At 35.7% G+C, this 18,358-nt stretch overlaps 2 protein-coding genes across 2 annotated transcripts; one reads left to right on the forward strand and one right to left on the reverse strand.

Moving 5' to 3' along the window:
• Positions 1–4,885: 4,885 nt before the first annotated feature.
• On the reverse strand, positions 4,886–5,077 carry M406DRAFT_256505 (uncharacterized protein; the record flags this gene model as incomplete). Its single annotated transcript, XM_040917106.1, has 1 exon — positions 4,886–5,077. The coding sequence occupies one exon, from the start codon at positions 5,075–5,077 to the stop codon at positions 4,886–4,888; it is 192 nt and encodes a 63-aa protein (XP_040777580.1).
• Positions 5,078–14,009: 8,932 nt separating this feature from the next.
• Positions 14,010–14,411, forward strand: M406DRAFT_256727 (uncharacterized protein; the record flags this gene model as incomplete). The annotated part of the gene is made up of 1 exon (XM_040917118.1): positions 14,010–14,411. One exon carries the CDS (start codon positions 14,010–14,012, stop codon positions 14,409–14,411), a length of 402 nt encoding a protein of 133 aa, XP_040777581.1.
• Positions 14,412–18,358: the final 3,947 nt, after the last annotated feature.

The following is an 18,358-nucleotide window of genomic DNA, read 5'->3' on the forward strand; positions in this document are numbered from 1 at the left end:
ATAGATGGGAACAGAGAGTACTTGAATTCAGCTATTGCTGCTAAGTTGAAAGAAAAGTGAAAAGGGAAGAACAGCTTTGTTGGAAGGTAAGCAATTGCGAGAGGGGTTTGCAAAGATGTAAAGTTAAGGGATCGAGAGAGTATTGACTGAGGAAGAAAAGTAGAGAAGAATGCAGCTTCAGCTAGAGGATCTATTAAGAAAGGTAATGTTATATAAGCAGAGCAGTTAATAATTTGTTCTGATGTTGATGTATAGATCTAGAGCAGCGTTGATAAGGAAGAAAAAAGGGTGTGTATATGCTTGAGAAAGATGGTTGTAAAGAGGTTGAAGGAAAAGGAAGAATAGCTAGCTGCAAGTATGAATGAAATAGCTAATTTATCTTGCTTAGCAACTACTCAAGTGATTTACTGCTTTCTGTTTATTACAAAGCAAACAGCTTTACTCTTAGCTAAGTAGAAGCTATTTAGCAACAGACTAGATAGAAGGCGTAGTAACTCAGTTGAGTGTATTTGTTACTTATTACTATTTTATCAATCTTTAGCAAACTTATTCAACAATCTCTCCTTTAGTTTATCTTGCTTTTCAATTCATTCTTTATATAACAACTTTTTCTTCTATTAATCTTCTCTTGCTCAGCTCTGCAATATACTCAAGATGTTTCGAATCGTTACTAATGCTGTTTTCTCTTTGCAGATAAATATTGCTTCTCAAGAGATTGATAAGATTTGGATCTGATTTTCTTCTTCGATTTCTCTTCCTCAGAACAGTAACTATTACTAGCTCAAGAATATTCATATCGATTTTCTTGATATTATAAACTTTAATACTATTAAGAGAGATCTTAGCTTAATATATGCTTCTTGGGATATTCAAGGCGATATTATATTTTGAAATAACTTACTGCTAAGCTCTAGCTTTGCTGCTTATTTTGCAAAGCTGAATAATAAGGATTCTATTAAACTGAATCCTATTGTAGTATATAAAGCTGGTTGGAAGCTCTTTAGCAAGTATCTTATCCGCATCTTCTCCCGCTCTAAGCAAGTAAATTCCCTTCTCATTCAGTTCTATAGTTAGCATAATCTAGTTCCTTGCAATTGCTGCTCTCATTAGTACGCTACTGCTTGCATGCTTGTATAGGAACAGCAGATTAATATTAACTAGCTTTTCCTAGAATGCATTTCAATAGAAAGCTTCTTTAATAGGAAGTGCAGCAATTGCATTTATTATATAGAATCTGGATATAACTATACTAAAAACTTCTCTTGTATTAAAGAGCGCAGTATATAAGTAAGATTTCTATTCTAATATTTTTAATCAGATTTGAGTATATACTAATTATTATTCTTCTTGTAGTATTAGTACTTGTTTTATCAACTCAGCTCTTAATGTATAATCGAGATAGATTCTCAAGTTAATTCCAATGCTGATATTAAGCGTATTATTAAAGCTTAATATAAGCTTATACGGGATAAAAGTATTGTATATAATTAGATTAAATGAGTTTCTCTTATACTAAGAAAATAGTATTTATAAGATATTGTAAGTCTTATAATTGATTATAGTTGCAATGCTTAAGGAGATTATTGCTAACTTTATCTGCATAGATTAGCAAGAAGAGTACTGCTTCTTCTGCTTCTAAGAAGGGAGTATCTGAGTTTGGGCAAGCAGCTTTACAATCTGTATCTCGCAGCAAGAATAAAAGCAAGAGCAAGGCTGTAGTAGGATTTTGCATTGAGAAACGAGCTAAGTTTATTCAGTTTTAAGATTCTTTCTCTGTTTTTAATAATAATTCTTTAGCGGATGATATGGATAATATAAATCTGGATAGAATAAGAAGAGAGCTATTGAATAATATTTATGGATATTCCAGTAATAAGGATAATGTATAAAAGTAAGAGGTTTCTATAGGTTGCAGTATTTCTTCAGCGCTCTGCATTTTTCATGCATTGTATTCCAATATACTGCAATTTTTGAAGAACGAAAATAGCTTTAGAGCTGGTTAACATGCTTTGTACTGAATGCTTTGAAATTTTTTAGATGGGTTTACGGTATTCTGTGGCAAGTGGTAGCAGATGATATTTCGTTCTTTCTTTTCTAGCAAAATATATGAGATGGAATAGGAAAGATGAAAAGAAAACATGTTTTGCAAATAAAAGGAAATATGAATAGAAAGAAATCAACTTCTCTTATAAGCTAGGAATGCTGATTTAGTTGGAATTGATATAAATATTTTACTTCTATCTGCTTTCTTCTGTTCTTGCTTCTTCTTCTCTGCTGCTTATATGAAATGTTTACTATTACTAATTCTATTTCCATTTTTAGCATTATTATCCGCTTCAGTTGCTAGATTAATAATCTCTGAATCAGAATTGATTTAGCTAAGCATAGGATTGTACTTAATAATATTTGAAACTCAGAATGTAGCATTATTGCTTGAATCTGCTTTCTAAACTTCGAGAATATTATTATCTGGTTCTTCTTGCTAGAGAGCTCTTATCGAATTCAGCTTTTCTGCTAATAATTAGCTAGATTGAAGCTCAATATCTTCTTCTCAGAGCATAAATATCTCGGATTTCCAAATGCTATTTATATTCCATATAAACTTTTTGAGATTAGTAGCTGAATATGTGCTTTTTAGCAGAATTCCGTCTGTAATCTTGAGCTTATAAATATATTTATCTAGAATCTAAGCAATTAGATATGAACTCTTCTACTTATAAGAGATCTTAGCATTGCATAAGTAGCTTATTTTCTGGATATGATTATAGACAAGCATAAGATCTCTAATATTCAGTCGAGATTTTCGTATCAGACTCTGCATTTAACTTTTAGCTGCAATCTTTTAATAATATGCCTGAATAGCTTCAATTGCCTTCTGCACATTATCTTCCTTAGCTGCAATTATTCTCAACTGCATTTCAAATGCTTCCTGAGAGAATTGGTTTTCGGTTTATGTAAGAACTCTCCATATTGGGATTTCAGTTTCAATTGGGATAAGCAGTTTTCAATCGAAAATCAAATAAAAGGAGCTGTATTTATATAACTAGCAGATTGTAATTCTTTTAGTAAAGAGTACAAGTTTCAAGTACTGCTTCTATCTTCAGAGTTAAGCATTAGCTAGCTTAGCAAGAATACTTGCTAAGAAAAGATAATCAGCTTCTATTTATTCTTAAGCATAGGGATTGTAACTGAAGACTTGGATAAGCAGGATTCCAAGAGCTCTAATGATTTTAGCTATTTTAGCTTTGTTTTCTAGTTTTCTATTAATAGTAATTTTGAGAGAGCACCCGAATACAAGAATGATTTTTTTTAAAATAAACTTTCTTATTTCTGCAGCTATAGCTTTCTTAAGAAGTCTTGCAAGCATATAGCTAGTCAGATCACAGCAAGCCTCTGCAAGATATCTATAACTGCTATTCTTAGCTATGTATTGAATATTAATGCTGATTCTTATAAAGAGTTGACTTGAAAGGATTGGAATTACTTCTTTCTTTCATATCTTTGGATCGAACTTTATATACTTCTTGCAACTTGAGATAGTATTAGCTATATCTATTCAGAGATCTCTTCAGTAGTAGAGTTGCTTGATACAAGCTACTATAGAATCTCGATCTCGATATTCAAACTTGATATAATATTCTCTAATGATTTAGCAATAAAGATCAGAATTATCTACTACTCATTAGCATAAGAGTTTCGTATCAGTGCAGCGCTACAGAGCTTGATTAAGTACTTAATGCTTTAATGCTTCTATTATGAAGTTCTTGCAATTCCTCTTAGAGAGTTTTGATAGAATGATTCCGTAGTATAAGAACTTTGTATACTGTTTCAACTATTCTGTTTACTGAAGAGTTAGATTTAGTAATAATACTAGATTAGCTCTATCTGAGTTCATGCTGTTAAGCTAAGCATTATATTAGTTCTTAATATTGCTATCTTCGTTTTCCTTAGATAGCATTGAATATAAAGATTGAGAAAGAGCATTAGCTATAGAATTCTTTAACTCGGGAATGTATTTGATAGTGAAGTTAAACATCTTAATTACTACTATTTATCTGTTTAGAAGAGCATTGAATATATTATTTATTTCTTTATTAAGTTGATTTATCAGAATATAAGTATTAGTTTCTAGAATGAAATAGCAATTATAGAGATATTGCTGAAGAAATTATAGAGCATAGAGAATAGTGCAATACTCTCTCTTAATAGCATTATACTTCTATGCTATAATTATTCAGATTTCGCTAATAAAATGTGCTAGCTTTCATTTATTCTCTACTATCTGCATTAGTATAGCGCTTCAGCTTAATAAGCTTGCATTTACTATAAGAACAATCTTTCCAGCATCAGTGCTATAATTAATTGAAATAATAACTAAACGAGATATAAGTATTCAGATAAGTATAGCAACAGCTTCTTTCTATTCCTTCTTCCATCTTTATGCAATATCTTTCTTAAGAAGATTGTAGAATAGTTGAGCAATAATTACAAAGTTCCAAATCCAAGCTGCATAATAGATAATCAGTTCAATAAAAGAGCGAATATCTTTAATATTCTTGCATTCTGTTCAAGCTAGAAGCTTTTCCATCTTTCTGTTCTGAAGTTATTATTCGCTGGAACTAATAATATAACTAACTATATTGACTTTCACTCAGCATTATTCTAACTTAAATGCTGAGATCATAACTCCAGCTAGCTCTACATTTATAAGAATCTTGTTAAGATTTCCAATATGCTCAGCAATATATCTATATACTCCGGAAAGGCTTGGAATCTTTTTATTTTCATAAGTTGTTATAGGACTACAAACAGAAATGTTATTAAGAAAAGGCTAGCATATATAAGGAATAAAATCATATAGAAGTCTGATTATTATTCTCATAAACTAAACAATAGAGTTGATAGCATCCTGAGATAGAGTATACATTCTGAATAAGCTTAAGAGCATTAAGAAGATTATTATATCCCTGCTATTAGAATGCAGTTGCACTTGGTTGTATCCGGAAAAGAAGTTAAGCAGTAAAAGAATCTTGTATATAGCGAACTTCTCTGAGAATTCATCTGAAGCAAGTAGCATGAAAGCATTCTTGAAGCTATACTTATTATACTTTTGAGCATTATTAATCAGATATAAGCTACTATTCTTTTTAATAATCAGAAATTAATTGTTTCTATATAATATATAGCTTTTCTTAATAATTTCTTGCTTAATATATTGTTTCAGAAGCTTTATTAACTTTAGCTTAAGAGCATTAGGAATTGGAATATGCTTTGCTTAAAAGATTTTATAGAATACAGTTCTAATTTCTTGCAAAGAAGCTACTTTCTTAATAATCTTTCCAATCTTAGTAAAGTTCCATGCAAGAGCTTTGATTCTATTTCTCAATATGTATTTGAACATTTTCTTCTCAGCTTCAGAAAATCCTTTACAGTTTTTCTCTTGCATAGCAGCTTACCAATCAGATTTCAGATGCTAATCAGAATTCAGATTGCTGAACTTAGGTTCAATCTACTCATCATACTTGATAGGCTTTGTGAATTGCTAAGCTCGTTTCATCTTCTCAATCTTAGCAGGCTTCTATCTGATTATTCCTTTCGATACTGAACTATCAGGCTAGGAATTATTAATTAGCTTGATCTTCTTATCTTTAAGCTTGTAAAGAGTGTTGATTAAGCTTAAGATATCTTTTCTTTCCTTTTCTATACAATGTAGCTAGTATGAATAGCGCTGGCTGCTGTATATTTTATACAAGCAAAACTCTCGGATCGCTCCTTCCTTATTTACTATAGAGCAATTCTCCTTCAACTTTCTTTCCATCAGTTTCACTATTAACTCATTTACAACAGCTGCAATATTTCGTTCAGATATGAATATCATAGCTGTATCTTCTTCCTTCAACAACACTTACTCTGGAACGATTTCTCTGCTAATAGCCCTACATCCCTCAGAATAGCTGCTAGCACTTAGTTTTTTGGTATAGTTCTGTATAAACCCTTCTCTTTAAGGAGTTTCTGATTGCTGATTATAATGATCAGTTATACTTCTCCAAAGGCGAAGCTTGCACGGAGAAATCCGGGAATGGAGTAATCAAAGGAAAGCTTGGTTTGCATTACAAATAGCATTCCTAATAGTATAGAATGATTTGGTAATATTAATCTGTTATTGATAATATAGAATATTATTTATTCAGAGAAGCTGCTACAGAAAATATCGATTTTAAGAACTCCAATAAGCGCTATATCTGATTTATTGTATATATATAAGATAATATTCGATGTTAGTATATAAGATAAGTATATGCTCGAATACAGAGAAAGAGCTATTAAGCTTATTTCGGTACTTATATTTAGTATTGCTTGTACAGGTTTATTCTCTTTATCTCCTAGCTGCAAAGGAATATATGCTATTGGAGCAATGCTTCTATCTCGAATGCTGCTGAGAGTAGTTATAGAAGCTATTATAGGAGGAAATGAGGATTTGTTGAAAGCTCGAATTATATTAATAGTAAGCTTAATATAGCTAGATTCAGCAATAAGAAATAAAGCTTGAACTGCGAATAGTTGAGCTAATCTCGAAAGATACTCAGTAATATTCCGAATATTGATAATCTAACTATTAATAAGCTCTTCAGATTGGGAAAGTATCGAGATTTCGGATTTATGCTGCAATGAATTAGCTGATTCAGCAGTATCTGCCTTGTGCAGGTTCGAGCTGGTTTGATTATTAAGATCAATAACTTTTCGAGCTTTAGAACTAACTTCTTAAAGACTATGAATCAGATAAGCTTTCTATTCTGGTAATATAACTGTTATCTCTCAGCCTGAAATCTTCAATGAGTAGTTTAGGAACTGATTTAGGAGCTTGTTATTAATAGCTTGAACTATTAGCTTTCTGTTCAAACTATTGAATTGCTTGTTAGATTCCTTCAGTTCAATATTCTCAAAATGTATAAGAATCTTAATAGTTCTTATATTTGCATCTTCTTCAATCTTACTATTATCATACTCAGCCTTTTCAATATAGTGCTTCTTTGCTTTACTTGCGTTTATCTGAGCTTAAACAGGCTTAATATTTATAGTATTAATGCTGGGAAGCTTTGATAAGTATAGTTCAGCTTGAGCTGAAGTAAGATATAACTTCTCTACTTAAATCTTGCTAGCATTGCTAAGAATCTCAATATTATTAGTCTTATACTAATTGTTATATCTGGAAATAAGATTAGTTTCTTTCTATAGTATTTTATTCTTAGCCATTTCAGAATCTCCATGCTATTTCTTATTTTCTTAAATCAGATTAATATATCAAGAGATTCAAGAATTCTCAATACTCTTCAGCTGCTGATTCTTATAGAAACTAAGAATTAAACGGATTATATTATCTTTGGAGTTATCTCGAGCGAATATAATCTAGCTATATAATACTAGTTTTAATCTAGAGTTTAGAAACTCCGAGTAATTACCAAGATGCTACTCTAGCTTCGCTAATGCTGAAGTATAGCAAATGCTACAGTTCATAATAGTACGGAGTTCTATATACTCATAAGCTCTATGGAACTTTGATTTATAGCTATAGCATTTATGCAGAGTTCTATTCTTCTTCAGGATTTCATTGATCTTTGCTTGCTATGCTTTAGAGTACTGCTTACTCTCGTTCTCCGAACTTGTATAGATAACATTCATCTGCAAGGAATTTGCATTTCTCTAGAAAGGATTTCTTGCAGAAACAGTTTAGGAATGCTTAATTAGTTGTAAGATCTTCTGTAGAGCTTTAGTTTAGTTATACAAAATATTCTGTATCTGTTTAAAAGCATTAGTTTGCAGCTTTAAGAATTTTGCTATTGCAATTTGGTTAATGCAGAGTTGCTCTATTATTAAAGCTAACTAATTATATTCTTGGTTGCTCTTCTGAGCAGATTTAGCTTTCAAGATCTGCTTGGTTAGTTCAGGCTGAGCTTGCTAATTACAAGTTGACTATTAAAGCAGTTAATAGTATAATAGCTCTACTGCTTGTTCTAACGGATTTATCAGTTAACTGAGAGCACTATACATCGGATGTAGAACAGGAATAGGCTATATCTGATTAAGAACTAGCTGAGATGAAAGCATAGAAGGATTTTGGAATTAAGCCTGTTGATGAAGTTGAAGATTGGTAGCATTGGAAGCAAGTTGGTTTTGAATCTTCTTCTGAAGTGCTTTATAATGAACTTTCAATAGCTTTTTCATAAGGTAAGGCTACTTCTTGTTGCTAATGCTTTCAGCAGTAATATTATAGTTAGCTTGAAAGCGCTTGATTCAGATTGAAAAGAGCTTTATTTATGCTTCTGCTACAGATTAACTGTTTCTAATCTTAAAATAAATAAGAGTATTATTATAATTCATAATGAATAACTAGAAGCTAGTAGTATCGATAATGAAATAGTTGTTAATAATATTCAGGCGTTTCTGCTTGGGGATATATGCTTGGAAATGATTTCAAGAGCAATAAGCAACTAATAGTTGCTTCTTCTGTTTATTCCAAGTTTTAACGCTTGTAGTAAATCTCTTCACTTCTTTAGCAACAATTGTATCTGCATAAAAGCCTTTCATAAAATTAAATGCTTGAGTATTATTAATTCCTTTAATCTAATGCTACTAGTTGAATCGCTTTAGCTACAAGGAAACTTTTATACAAGCAAACAACATTAACCTATTACTAGCAAGCTTACTGTGAAAGAGGAATCTGAAGTTCTGATTATAGTGATTATTAGCCAGATAGTCAGCCGAACTGAGTATCTGATTGGAAGAGCTCTCAGATGTGAAAACCATCTTCCCTCTTGATTGTTGCTTCCTCCGATATTTCTTTACCTTCCTGGTTCGAGGTTCTTGAGTTGAGAGCGCTATAGCCGGAATATCTTTCGTATTCTGCAGAAAACAATACTGTAAAGATCGAGAGAATTCAGATGCTTGAAAGAGATTCAGTCTGTAAGTAGAGCATACATGAAGTTTGTTTTGTAATAAATAATAAGAGATTGAATTAGCTGTTCTATGCTATACTGAGATTTTCTTTATTAATAATCCTGCTAATCAATAGAGATATTTCTAACTAGATGTAAGGCATTGATTAAAGTTTAATATTGGATGATATTATTATAATTCTCAATCTCTATTCCTTATATGTACTAATAGTTTCTTATTTTTATCTTTCTATATTCTTTGCTTTTAGAATAATGTAACTAGCAAGCTTTTGATTCAAAGGATTAATATAGCTAGATATATCCAGATAGAGCGTACTAATCGGATCATTGCAAGGAGTACAGATCTTATTAATCATACTACTTTTCTTCGCAGAGTATTATCTACTAAAAGCATTTCACTCTGTAATTTAATCATGAACCTACATCCAATATAGTTAAACTTTCCGCTGCAGCCTGTACAGATCTAAGCTGTATCAGCTTCTGTATAGGATTATTGATTGATGTAGGAAATGTTGGAAAAAGGAATTCGTTTCTTCGTAATATTAGCTTGCAGACTCAATGCATCGTTCACTAGCTCACAATCAGAACTCATACTACTCCTCCTCTATCTACCCATCTTCTCTCTACGAGAGGTCTCAGGTATAATCCAGAATTCAGACATAATATACAGCCTGTTATATAAGCGTGATAGATAAAGGAAATAAAAGAGCTTAGCAGGGAAAAAGAGTGCGCTTGTTTATAGGGTAAACTTGCTGCTCTTATTGATCCTTACGAACTGTAATGCAAACAGCCTTGAGCTACTAGCTTGAATAGCTAAGTTCACACTTACCGCACCATTGAACCAGAACTAGGGCGCCGTCGCCCTCGAAAGAAAAAGGAACAAACAGCTGCTGAAGCAATAAGCAAGAGCTCATACAATCCAAGCGTACCTGTGCAGATGAGAACAGCAAACTAAGGCTATACGGGTATAAGAACAGGGTGAAAAACCTGTCTTAGATCTGTTCAAAGGGTTTAAAATTGAAAGAAAGAGAAAGGATGCTTCATTGTTGCTTATAGCTTAAAGAATTTGAAAAGTGAGTGGTATCCTTTATATGTATGAGAACCCTTGACTCACTGTACTCCACATCTCACGGACTACCACCCTGGCCACCACAACAACATATCTATCTTGATAGCATAATCAAACTCTATTCAGTTCGGAAAATCTACTAAGAGCTTAATAGAATTAAAGCTATAAAGCTTATTTTATAGAAGCATACGAAGCTTCTAAGATCTATTAGGAAAACTGAGAAGCTTAATATTACTACTTCTTAGTTTCTAATGCAATGAAGCTTCAGTAGCACATTCAGGCCTAGCTATTTGCTGTATTAATAAATTGATTATTAGTTCTGAACTAACAGATATTTCTTGAGATAAAGAGAAGTAAGGATTGATAGGAATTTCGGATAAGAGTTGATTTAATTCTAAGCTGATATTATATTCTCTTGATAAATGCAAGATTGAGCTAGCTGAAGCTGTGCTCTCTTGAAATTGTTATTTTAATGAAATTAGGCTGAGTGCTCTACTTGCTCTGAAATCCTTCAAAGCAAAAGCTAATATGTTCCTTCTCATCCTATCGAGATCGCTTTCAATAAACAGTTCAAGCAAGTTTGCAATTCCTTTTATAAAGAAAATAATATTCAGCTTGTAGATTATATTTAGTACTCTACTAGCTTTTATTTGTACAGCTTTGTATTCTTAAAGTAAGATACTTCTTTTTAATAGCTGATCAGGATATTACATATAGTTGCTATATTCCAGCTTATAGGAGAAGGTCTGTGTCAGGGTAAAAAGAGCACACAAGTGAGGTAAAGGGATGTGAGCTGCTCCCAAGCCGCTCTGTTAATGCTTTCATTCAAAGGAACTACTGAACCTATCTCCCTCCTCCTCTTTTTCGCTGCTGAACTTATTATTCCCCTTTCCCTTATGTATACAATTGGCCTGGACTAGATAAGATAATAATGGCCTGATAGCTATGCAGCATCGTACGAGAGCGCTGCTTCGGAGCAAAGCTCTTGCAGCAGCTCTGGACTGCTACCAGAGGTTGCAAGAGCTACCTATTTCCTTTGTATGCATACAAGCTCTAACAGAATCCTCTCTCTTCCAGGTTTCTATTCCCAGGAACTACGTACCCAAGCTGCTCTTACGCAAACCTATAGATCCCTTCATACTTATCAATAATTCTCTCATCAGTTAGTCCTTGTTATCAGAATATCTTATCCTAGAAGGCTAAGTTTCCTTCTGCTAGTAAATTATATAATATCGTAAAGGTTGCTCTAGCGCTGGCGCAGCGCAGATGCAGCGTAGTTACAAAGACTGCACAGCTTAGCGCAGTCATTCATGCTACTGCAATCTCGGAATAGCTTCTAGAGCTAGATAACAGGGTTGCTTGGGATATATGCGCTAGTAGAGCACTGTTATCCCTTATTTCGCCCTCGCGCCTGAACCCCCCTCTCTTTTCTCTGAAGCATCGCGTGGAAGCTGATTCATCGCAGATGTTTTCTTTTACTGCTGTCAACGCATCTAAGGAGGCTGCGCTAGCCCCTGAGATCTCTGAGGATCAGACTGCTCCTGAAGCTTCGAAGGCTAGCAATACCTTCTTCAGCGCTGTTGATGCAGTGCCCCCCCCTCGCCACCCTCTGCCCTCGGATGCCCCCGCTGCTCCCGCATTCTCTCCCTCTCGTAGCCGCTGCAGCAATCAGCATAATGACTGCAAGGCCCCCGCCAGCAAGAAGCGCAAGAGAGCCTCTCCCTCGCCCTCGCCCTCTCTCTCGCCCCCCCTCGAGTCTCCTGAGACTCCTGCCCCGAAAGCCCCGCTTCCCATCACTCCCACAGCTTCTGTAAGTACTCATATATATCGTGTATACAGCGCTGCACTGATATTGCTAAGCTATCAAGAGGAAGAAGATTCTCAAGAAACCGGGTGCAATGCATCCTTCTGCTAGCTAATGCCAGGAATGCATGCATTGCTGCATTCAGAAGCCTGAGGTTTAGTACTGGGATTAGTTAGATATACTAGTTTTCTTGCTTTACAAATCCTTATATTAATTCATTATAAGCTCCAATGCTCATTGTTTTCAGTATACTTGCAGCAACTACTCCTACCAGCTCATAAATAGTATTATCTCTACTTCCTCTTATTTTTCGCGCTGCTTACAAGCTACTATAGCTTCCTTACAAAGCGGATTTAGCTCTGAACAATGCCTGCTCCTTTGATCGGGAGCTGACTAACAAGAATTTGTAGAATATTCTCTAGCTAGTACGCTCTGTAAGCGCTGCTTCTGCACCAGTAATCAGCGCATCTCCTGCCTCTGTTATGAGCAGGGAGTTGATATTGCTGCTTTAGCGCAGTATTAGCGCTCTGAAGATGCTAGCTAAAGCAGCTTGCAAGCTTTCTAAAGCAGCTTCTGAAGAGAGAAGATAACTTCTTTAAAAACTCTGGATAGATAAGCGCACTTTTATAGCATAGGAAATAACTAGCACTAATTGCTACAATACAGAAGCATTGCTAACTCTCTGAATGAATAAGCTATATAAGAGTTTTTAGTTTTCCAATCAAAGATTAAGCAGCTTCTGCACTGCATTATTACTGCTTCAATTGTACCTCATATTCTTTAATTAATAATTCATTATTAATAAATGCTTGTAATTTCCATAAATTCTCATTGCTGCTATATCTCTTTTAATATATAAGGAATTAGCAGTTTCTAAGTAGCTCTTGATATGCTAGAATAGCTTCTATCTTCTAATACATCTCTTTCTTGAGATTAATATCAGAATGCATCTCAAGCTCTTCTCCATCTTATTTATTGAAATTCTTTAAAGCTATAATTAGAAAGATATTATAAATCTTGTATTTTGCTAGCAATTCAAGCTTATACGCTAATTCATGCACTCCTATAATCTCTAGCACTCAAAAAGAGCTAAGATATTTGTTTGCTAATTTATTATTAATGCTTTTTTAGCATAAATGCTTAGCTAAAACGAGAATACAATTGCTAAGAGAGAATCTTTTATTAGTATAGCATTTATTATACTACCTAGTATATACTTGTCTTGCATAATTAAAGCTTTCCTGAGCTTCCTTATAAGCCTTAGTAAAATCTTTAAGCTGCTCTGAGATCTTGGAAATATAGCTTGAGCGCTGCATGTTAATATCTATTAGTTTTGTTAGTTGGAATCCATAGAGCAATATAGCAGATAATAATTCTATTCTGCTATAGTCTATGCTATTATATGCTGCCTATACAAGGAGTAAGCGCTGCGCTCAATCCGCTTGAGAAAGGCTATAATAAGTACAGAGATATTATTCGAAGTTCTAATTCTGCTGCTCGATCTATTCATCTATTTGAGGATGAAATGCAGTACTTAGATGCTGCTTAGTCTTCAGATAGAAGCAGAAATCAGTTCAGAAGTAGCTTATAAAGAAGCTTCTTCTATCTGATATAATGCTTTTAGAAATGCTATAAAACTGATATATATGCTACAGCATAATTGTAATGAGCACTGCAGCAATCCGAAGATTCCAAAGTATACAAAGGGGGTTTATGCTAACAAGAGCGGTGTCAAAGTGCCAAGTCCTTGAATACGGAACCGTACAAGTCTCAATAAGCGATGCAAGTATTCACTGCCTTTGGGGCTATCAGAGTAGAGAGTAATCTGATACTTAGATTGATAACTGAAGAGCTATGTACTGAATCTATCTAATGGTAATGAATGTGTTCTTATATATCCAGCTCTTCAGTATAGATATGTTGGATAGCAATATATCCAAGTTATCCTGCTAGCTTTGGATAGCACATATCTGAAGCTATCCTCCCTGATTGGTCGTACCCATAACCCTAATTCTGGATTATATAATTAATGCTTTATCAGAACATTAAGTCCTTAACACCTAATCTCTGTTATCTGTAACCTATTCTGTAATCTGCATGTTGGATAGATCATAACATCATTTCCCTTCTATCAGTCGTTATTCCCAATGATCTTTTGTAAGTATTCTAGCAAATCCTCTATATGCATGATCTTGCCTTCCTAATTGAGATATCGAACAGAATCAACAAATCTCGTTCTCATGCCGAGAAGACTAGACAAAAGGATTCTCTTCTTTCCTTGGTTCTTCAAAACGCTATCATCATGCCTTCTTGTTCCTTCTATAAGAGTCATAGTATTCAGTCTTGTCAAGTCTCCATCAAGGATTCCTCTCGCTGCGCTGAATGTATTCGCTTAGGTCGCTCTCGGTGCGATATTCAAGGGCTGAGCGCAGCGGAAATTCGTTGGATAGGCATTCAATACCAACGCCTGGAGAACCAACTCGAGAGTGCTAAGGAGCAGCTGCGCAATGCTGCTGCAGAGATAGGATGTTTGCAGAAGCAGAAGCGTTTGTGGTTTGAGAGGATGATAAAAGCTATTTGTTGAGGCCTTTCCAGTGTAGAGGAGTTGGAATATAAGGAGGCTGAGGAGAAGCAAGCTCGCATTGCTGCCGGGATTCGTTCTATAGTTACAGAGAAATCTGCTGTAGTTGCTGGAGATCCTTCTTTTGAGGGTTTTAACTGGAATTCCGTGAACGTAGGGAATGCAGTGATGGATTGGTTAGGTTTCCTGGAGAATAAGGCTTCTGAGAGCTCTGTATCTCGGTCCGGGGCGGAGCGATCATCTTAGGTGCTGGTTTTTCTTTTTCAATATTCAGCTACCTTTTCCTAAGCATTTTTAACGTTTTTCCGCAGTTTTCATGAGTTTTCACTCGCTGAGTAGCCTTTTCATTTGATAAGGTATTCCCTTGTATTATCTGTGCTTCTATGCTTAAGAATCTTCTCTACTTCATACTCTGATTCATTATTTTCCACTTCTGCTATATTGTTTATTAGTATTCCCTGTACTGCTAATTCCAGCAGTAAGATATGGAAAACTGAGTATATCCTCATTCCATAAGATAATGCTAACTCGTAATTAATCAGGAAGATTTGTTATAAGATTTTGAATAGTTTCAACTTTTTGTAATCGAGTTTATTGCTAAGTCTAGTTGTTTTAATGTTTTTTCGAAGTAAGTAAGCTTTATCTCCCTTCTGTAGGATTAGTTTCTCAATTCTCTTGGAGTTTGCATATTATATCATTCATTCTTGAACAAATTGTAATTCTGATTGGAATTCCTTCTGAACTTTCTTAATCTTCTTAATCCTATCCTAAAGTCAAAGTATCCTCAAGATAGAGAACAGTTTTTTTGGGTAGGAGAATTTTCGGCGCTAGCAAATGCAGGGAGTAGCAGATCGTTTTCTTTTCTGCAAACTATCCTCAACTCAAATTTTAAGCTTTCTATCTCATTTCAATTTGAAGTCTGATCGCCTCCCTTAAAACTCTATCATTTCTGAATTTCAAGTTCTCATCATCTCTTTTTCTATTTCAATTGCAGAATTTGCATTTCTAAGGTAAAGATTAAGAAAGTTAGACCCGCATTTCTATCCGTATTGAAAACAACCAATTATCTAGCATTATTTTTAGAGCTTATTCCAACCTGTATTCCTAATCTGCTATTCTAATCAGAATTCAGCTATAGCTAATTCTATTTATTCTTTGTTTTTCTACTCTCTATTGCATATTGTAATATATAGAGAATGCTAGTTTAGTATTGTAGCTGATGAGGTAGCAGCGCATCTAGCTTTAGCATGCTATAGAATGCTTAGGAAAGAGCAACAGGCTATTGCAAGCTGCATTCAGAATCTGCCTAGCATCTATCATACTTAACAAGATCTGCAGCATTTCCAGTTTCCTAATCCAGCAAGCATTGCTATTCCGCTGCTTAGCAATATTCAGACTAATAGCCTTATCTATCAAGAATACTCTTTCATTACCAGACAGGCTTATAAGATGCGAAACTACTACTGCCTCTTGCATGGATGAATAAACTCCTGCACAGGTAGCTGCTCATCTGCTCAGAAGATAGCTTTCCCCGTTCCATAGCGAACGCAGATATGCTGCCAAAGGCTCTTTCCGAGCCAGCAGGCCAGCAGATGGTTCGAGATTCAACGCTAGAGCAGGCCTGAGGATAGCTAGCCTGGCATTCTAGAGGATCCGAAGCAGCTGATTACAGCATCCTTCCGCCAGATACAGCAGCAGCTAGCTAACCCAACAGATCGAATCATTCAGGAAGGAAACAATCAGCTGAAGTTCAACCTCTGGCTCCGAAGGATAGACTGAGCAACTCATCTGCAGGAGCTAGATCTGATCAGAACTAAGAAGCTGATCTCGCTGATCCGGGATAATAAGCTGATCCTGCAGGCTCTCTAGCAGAGCTTTCAGCGCAATGCTCAGCAGGCTTACCATACCGCAGTTGCATTTGTTATCAGCTATTCTATCCTCTTCGAGATCAATCAGAAGAATAAGCATATCAAGCTTAGACAGCTGTTCAATAGCCAACTCGAGAGCAGTTCATAGCAGCGATATACGGAGATCTAGCGCTGCATTCTAAGCTATATTGTACGGATATAAGCTCTCAGCTCTAATCAGAAACCTCTCTATCGCTTTACTACCGAACAGAGCGCTCTTTATATCTGCCTCCTGCACCAGCTTGAAAATACAGCTGGGATTCCTTCTGCTACAGCTGCAGCGCGCTAGAATAAAGCATGCTTGAACTTTGTAGTTCAGCTTCTCGATCATCCTCTTCCAGATGCTGAATATAAGAATGCTCTCCTTAGCATTCTTGCTATTCTCAGTATCCGGGCAGATAGTGGATAGGAAATATCGCTTAATTATACTTTTATCTACTCTGCTATTATTAAGCTAGCCTGCATGCTTGTAATCCTTCAGGCTTATCTCGAGCGGAAGGAGAAGATGAACAAGAAGCTAGCTGTGCTATTCCAGGGAACTTTGCGGGAAGAAGTACTGGAGCATTGCTGCAGGCTCTTCAAACTCCTGCAGCTAAGAATCTTCCGATTTATAATAACCACCAGCTCTGAGACCAAGCTTACTTCTCTCAACTGGATCTTCGAAGCTAGATCCTACAGCCTCAAGATCCGCTATACTACTGCTGTTCAGAGCAGGGTAGACTGGCGAGGGAATCTTATTTCCTATTGTAACATTCAGCTGCGTACTGATCAGATCTCTGATATGATTCACAATCTCCTCAGCTTAGCACAGCAGAGCCTTGCTGAGATGCTCGAATCGCTAAATCTGGAAGCTCTGTTCCAGATTAACTAGCCTTCGCTTCAGGATAATTATTATAAAGACTAGGTTAGCTATTCCTTTCTCGCTGATCGCTGCAACTAATGGCCTGTAGACAGCTAGCAGTGGCTTCTGGAGCGTATCCTGGGCAGCACAGAGCTGTATGCTACATAGTTTGATAAGCACAGCTAATAGCTCCAGGCTTCTGCTATTAGCCAGTTTCGCTCCCGAGCGGAGAGATTTCGTAAGCAGATCCTCCTTCTTCTGCATTTCTCTGGAGGCTAGCCAGCCTGCACTACTGAGATTCTCAAGCTCTGATTAGAGAATTCAGCATATGGAGGCTTTCGAAATATCTTTCTTTATAATGAGCTGGTTTGTTTTGTTATTTTTTATTATAAGAGCTACCGAGCATCTGATCAGCTTAAGATTATCTACCGATACCTGCTGTGCGAGGTAGGCGCTCTTCTTGTCTGGTATCTCTGGCTGGCTCTTCCCTTCTAGCAGCAGATTGAAGAGCTTCTTGGAGCTGGCTAGATAAGAAGCTCTCTGCTCTGGGCTGATCAGATCCTCCTGCTAGCAAACTCAGAAGAAGAGAGGGAATACAGCTTCTCAGCTTCTAGCTCTCAGCTATAGCTTGCAGACCGGATGAGACGTCTTCTTCAGCAGTACAGCCTGCAGCTAACAGGTATAAAGCTTACAATCAGTGCTTGGCAGCATATTGCGATTATTATTGCTCGTTGATATCTTGAGGAAAGCTATTAAAGCAATATGCAAGGCTAGCCTGAGAGCAGCGGAGATGATCTGATTAGTAATGATGAAGAAGCTGATAATATTCTTAATCTGCAAGCTGAGTACAGTATAGCTGTAGCGCATATAGTATACGGAAGAGAGCTGCAGCTGAGCCTGTTTGAAACAGCTGTTCAGAGAGACTAGTTTTGAAGAGCTAGCATTCAGTAGCATCGCTTTCTCGGATTTCAAAGCTATTCTATCTCTATAATGCTTTCCAAGCGAAAGAGAGAGATTTTTGAGAAGGAATAAGAGCAGAGCTAGCTATAGCGCTTTCGTTAGCTATATGAAACTGATCTTCTTAGCTAATTATAACAGATGATTAGAGCAGAAGCTTAGTTTCAAGGCAACTAGAAGCTTGTTTTCCGTGCAATTGCTCGAGAAGAGATCTCTATTCTGCAGATTGCTAGCATAAGCAGTAG

Source organism: Cryphonectria parasitica (assembly GCF_011745365.1).
Source record: "Cryphonectria parasitica EP155 unplaced genomic scaffold M406scaffold_4, whole genome shotgun sequence".
In the NCBI taxonomy this organism is placed as follows: Eukaryota; Fungi; Ascomycota; class Sordariomycetes; order Diaporthales; family Cryphonectriaceae; genus Cryphonectria; species Cryphonectria parasitica.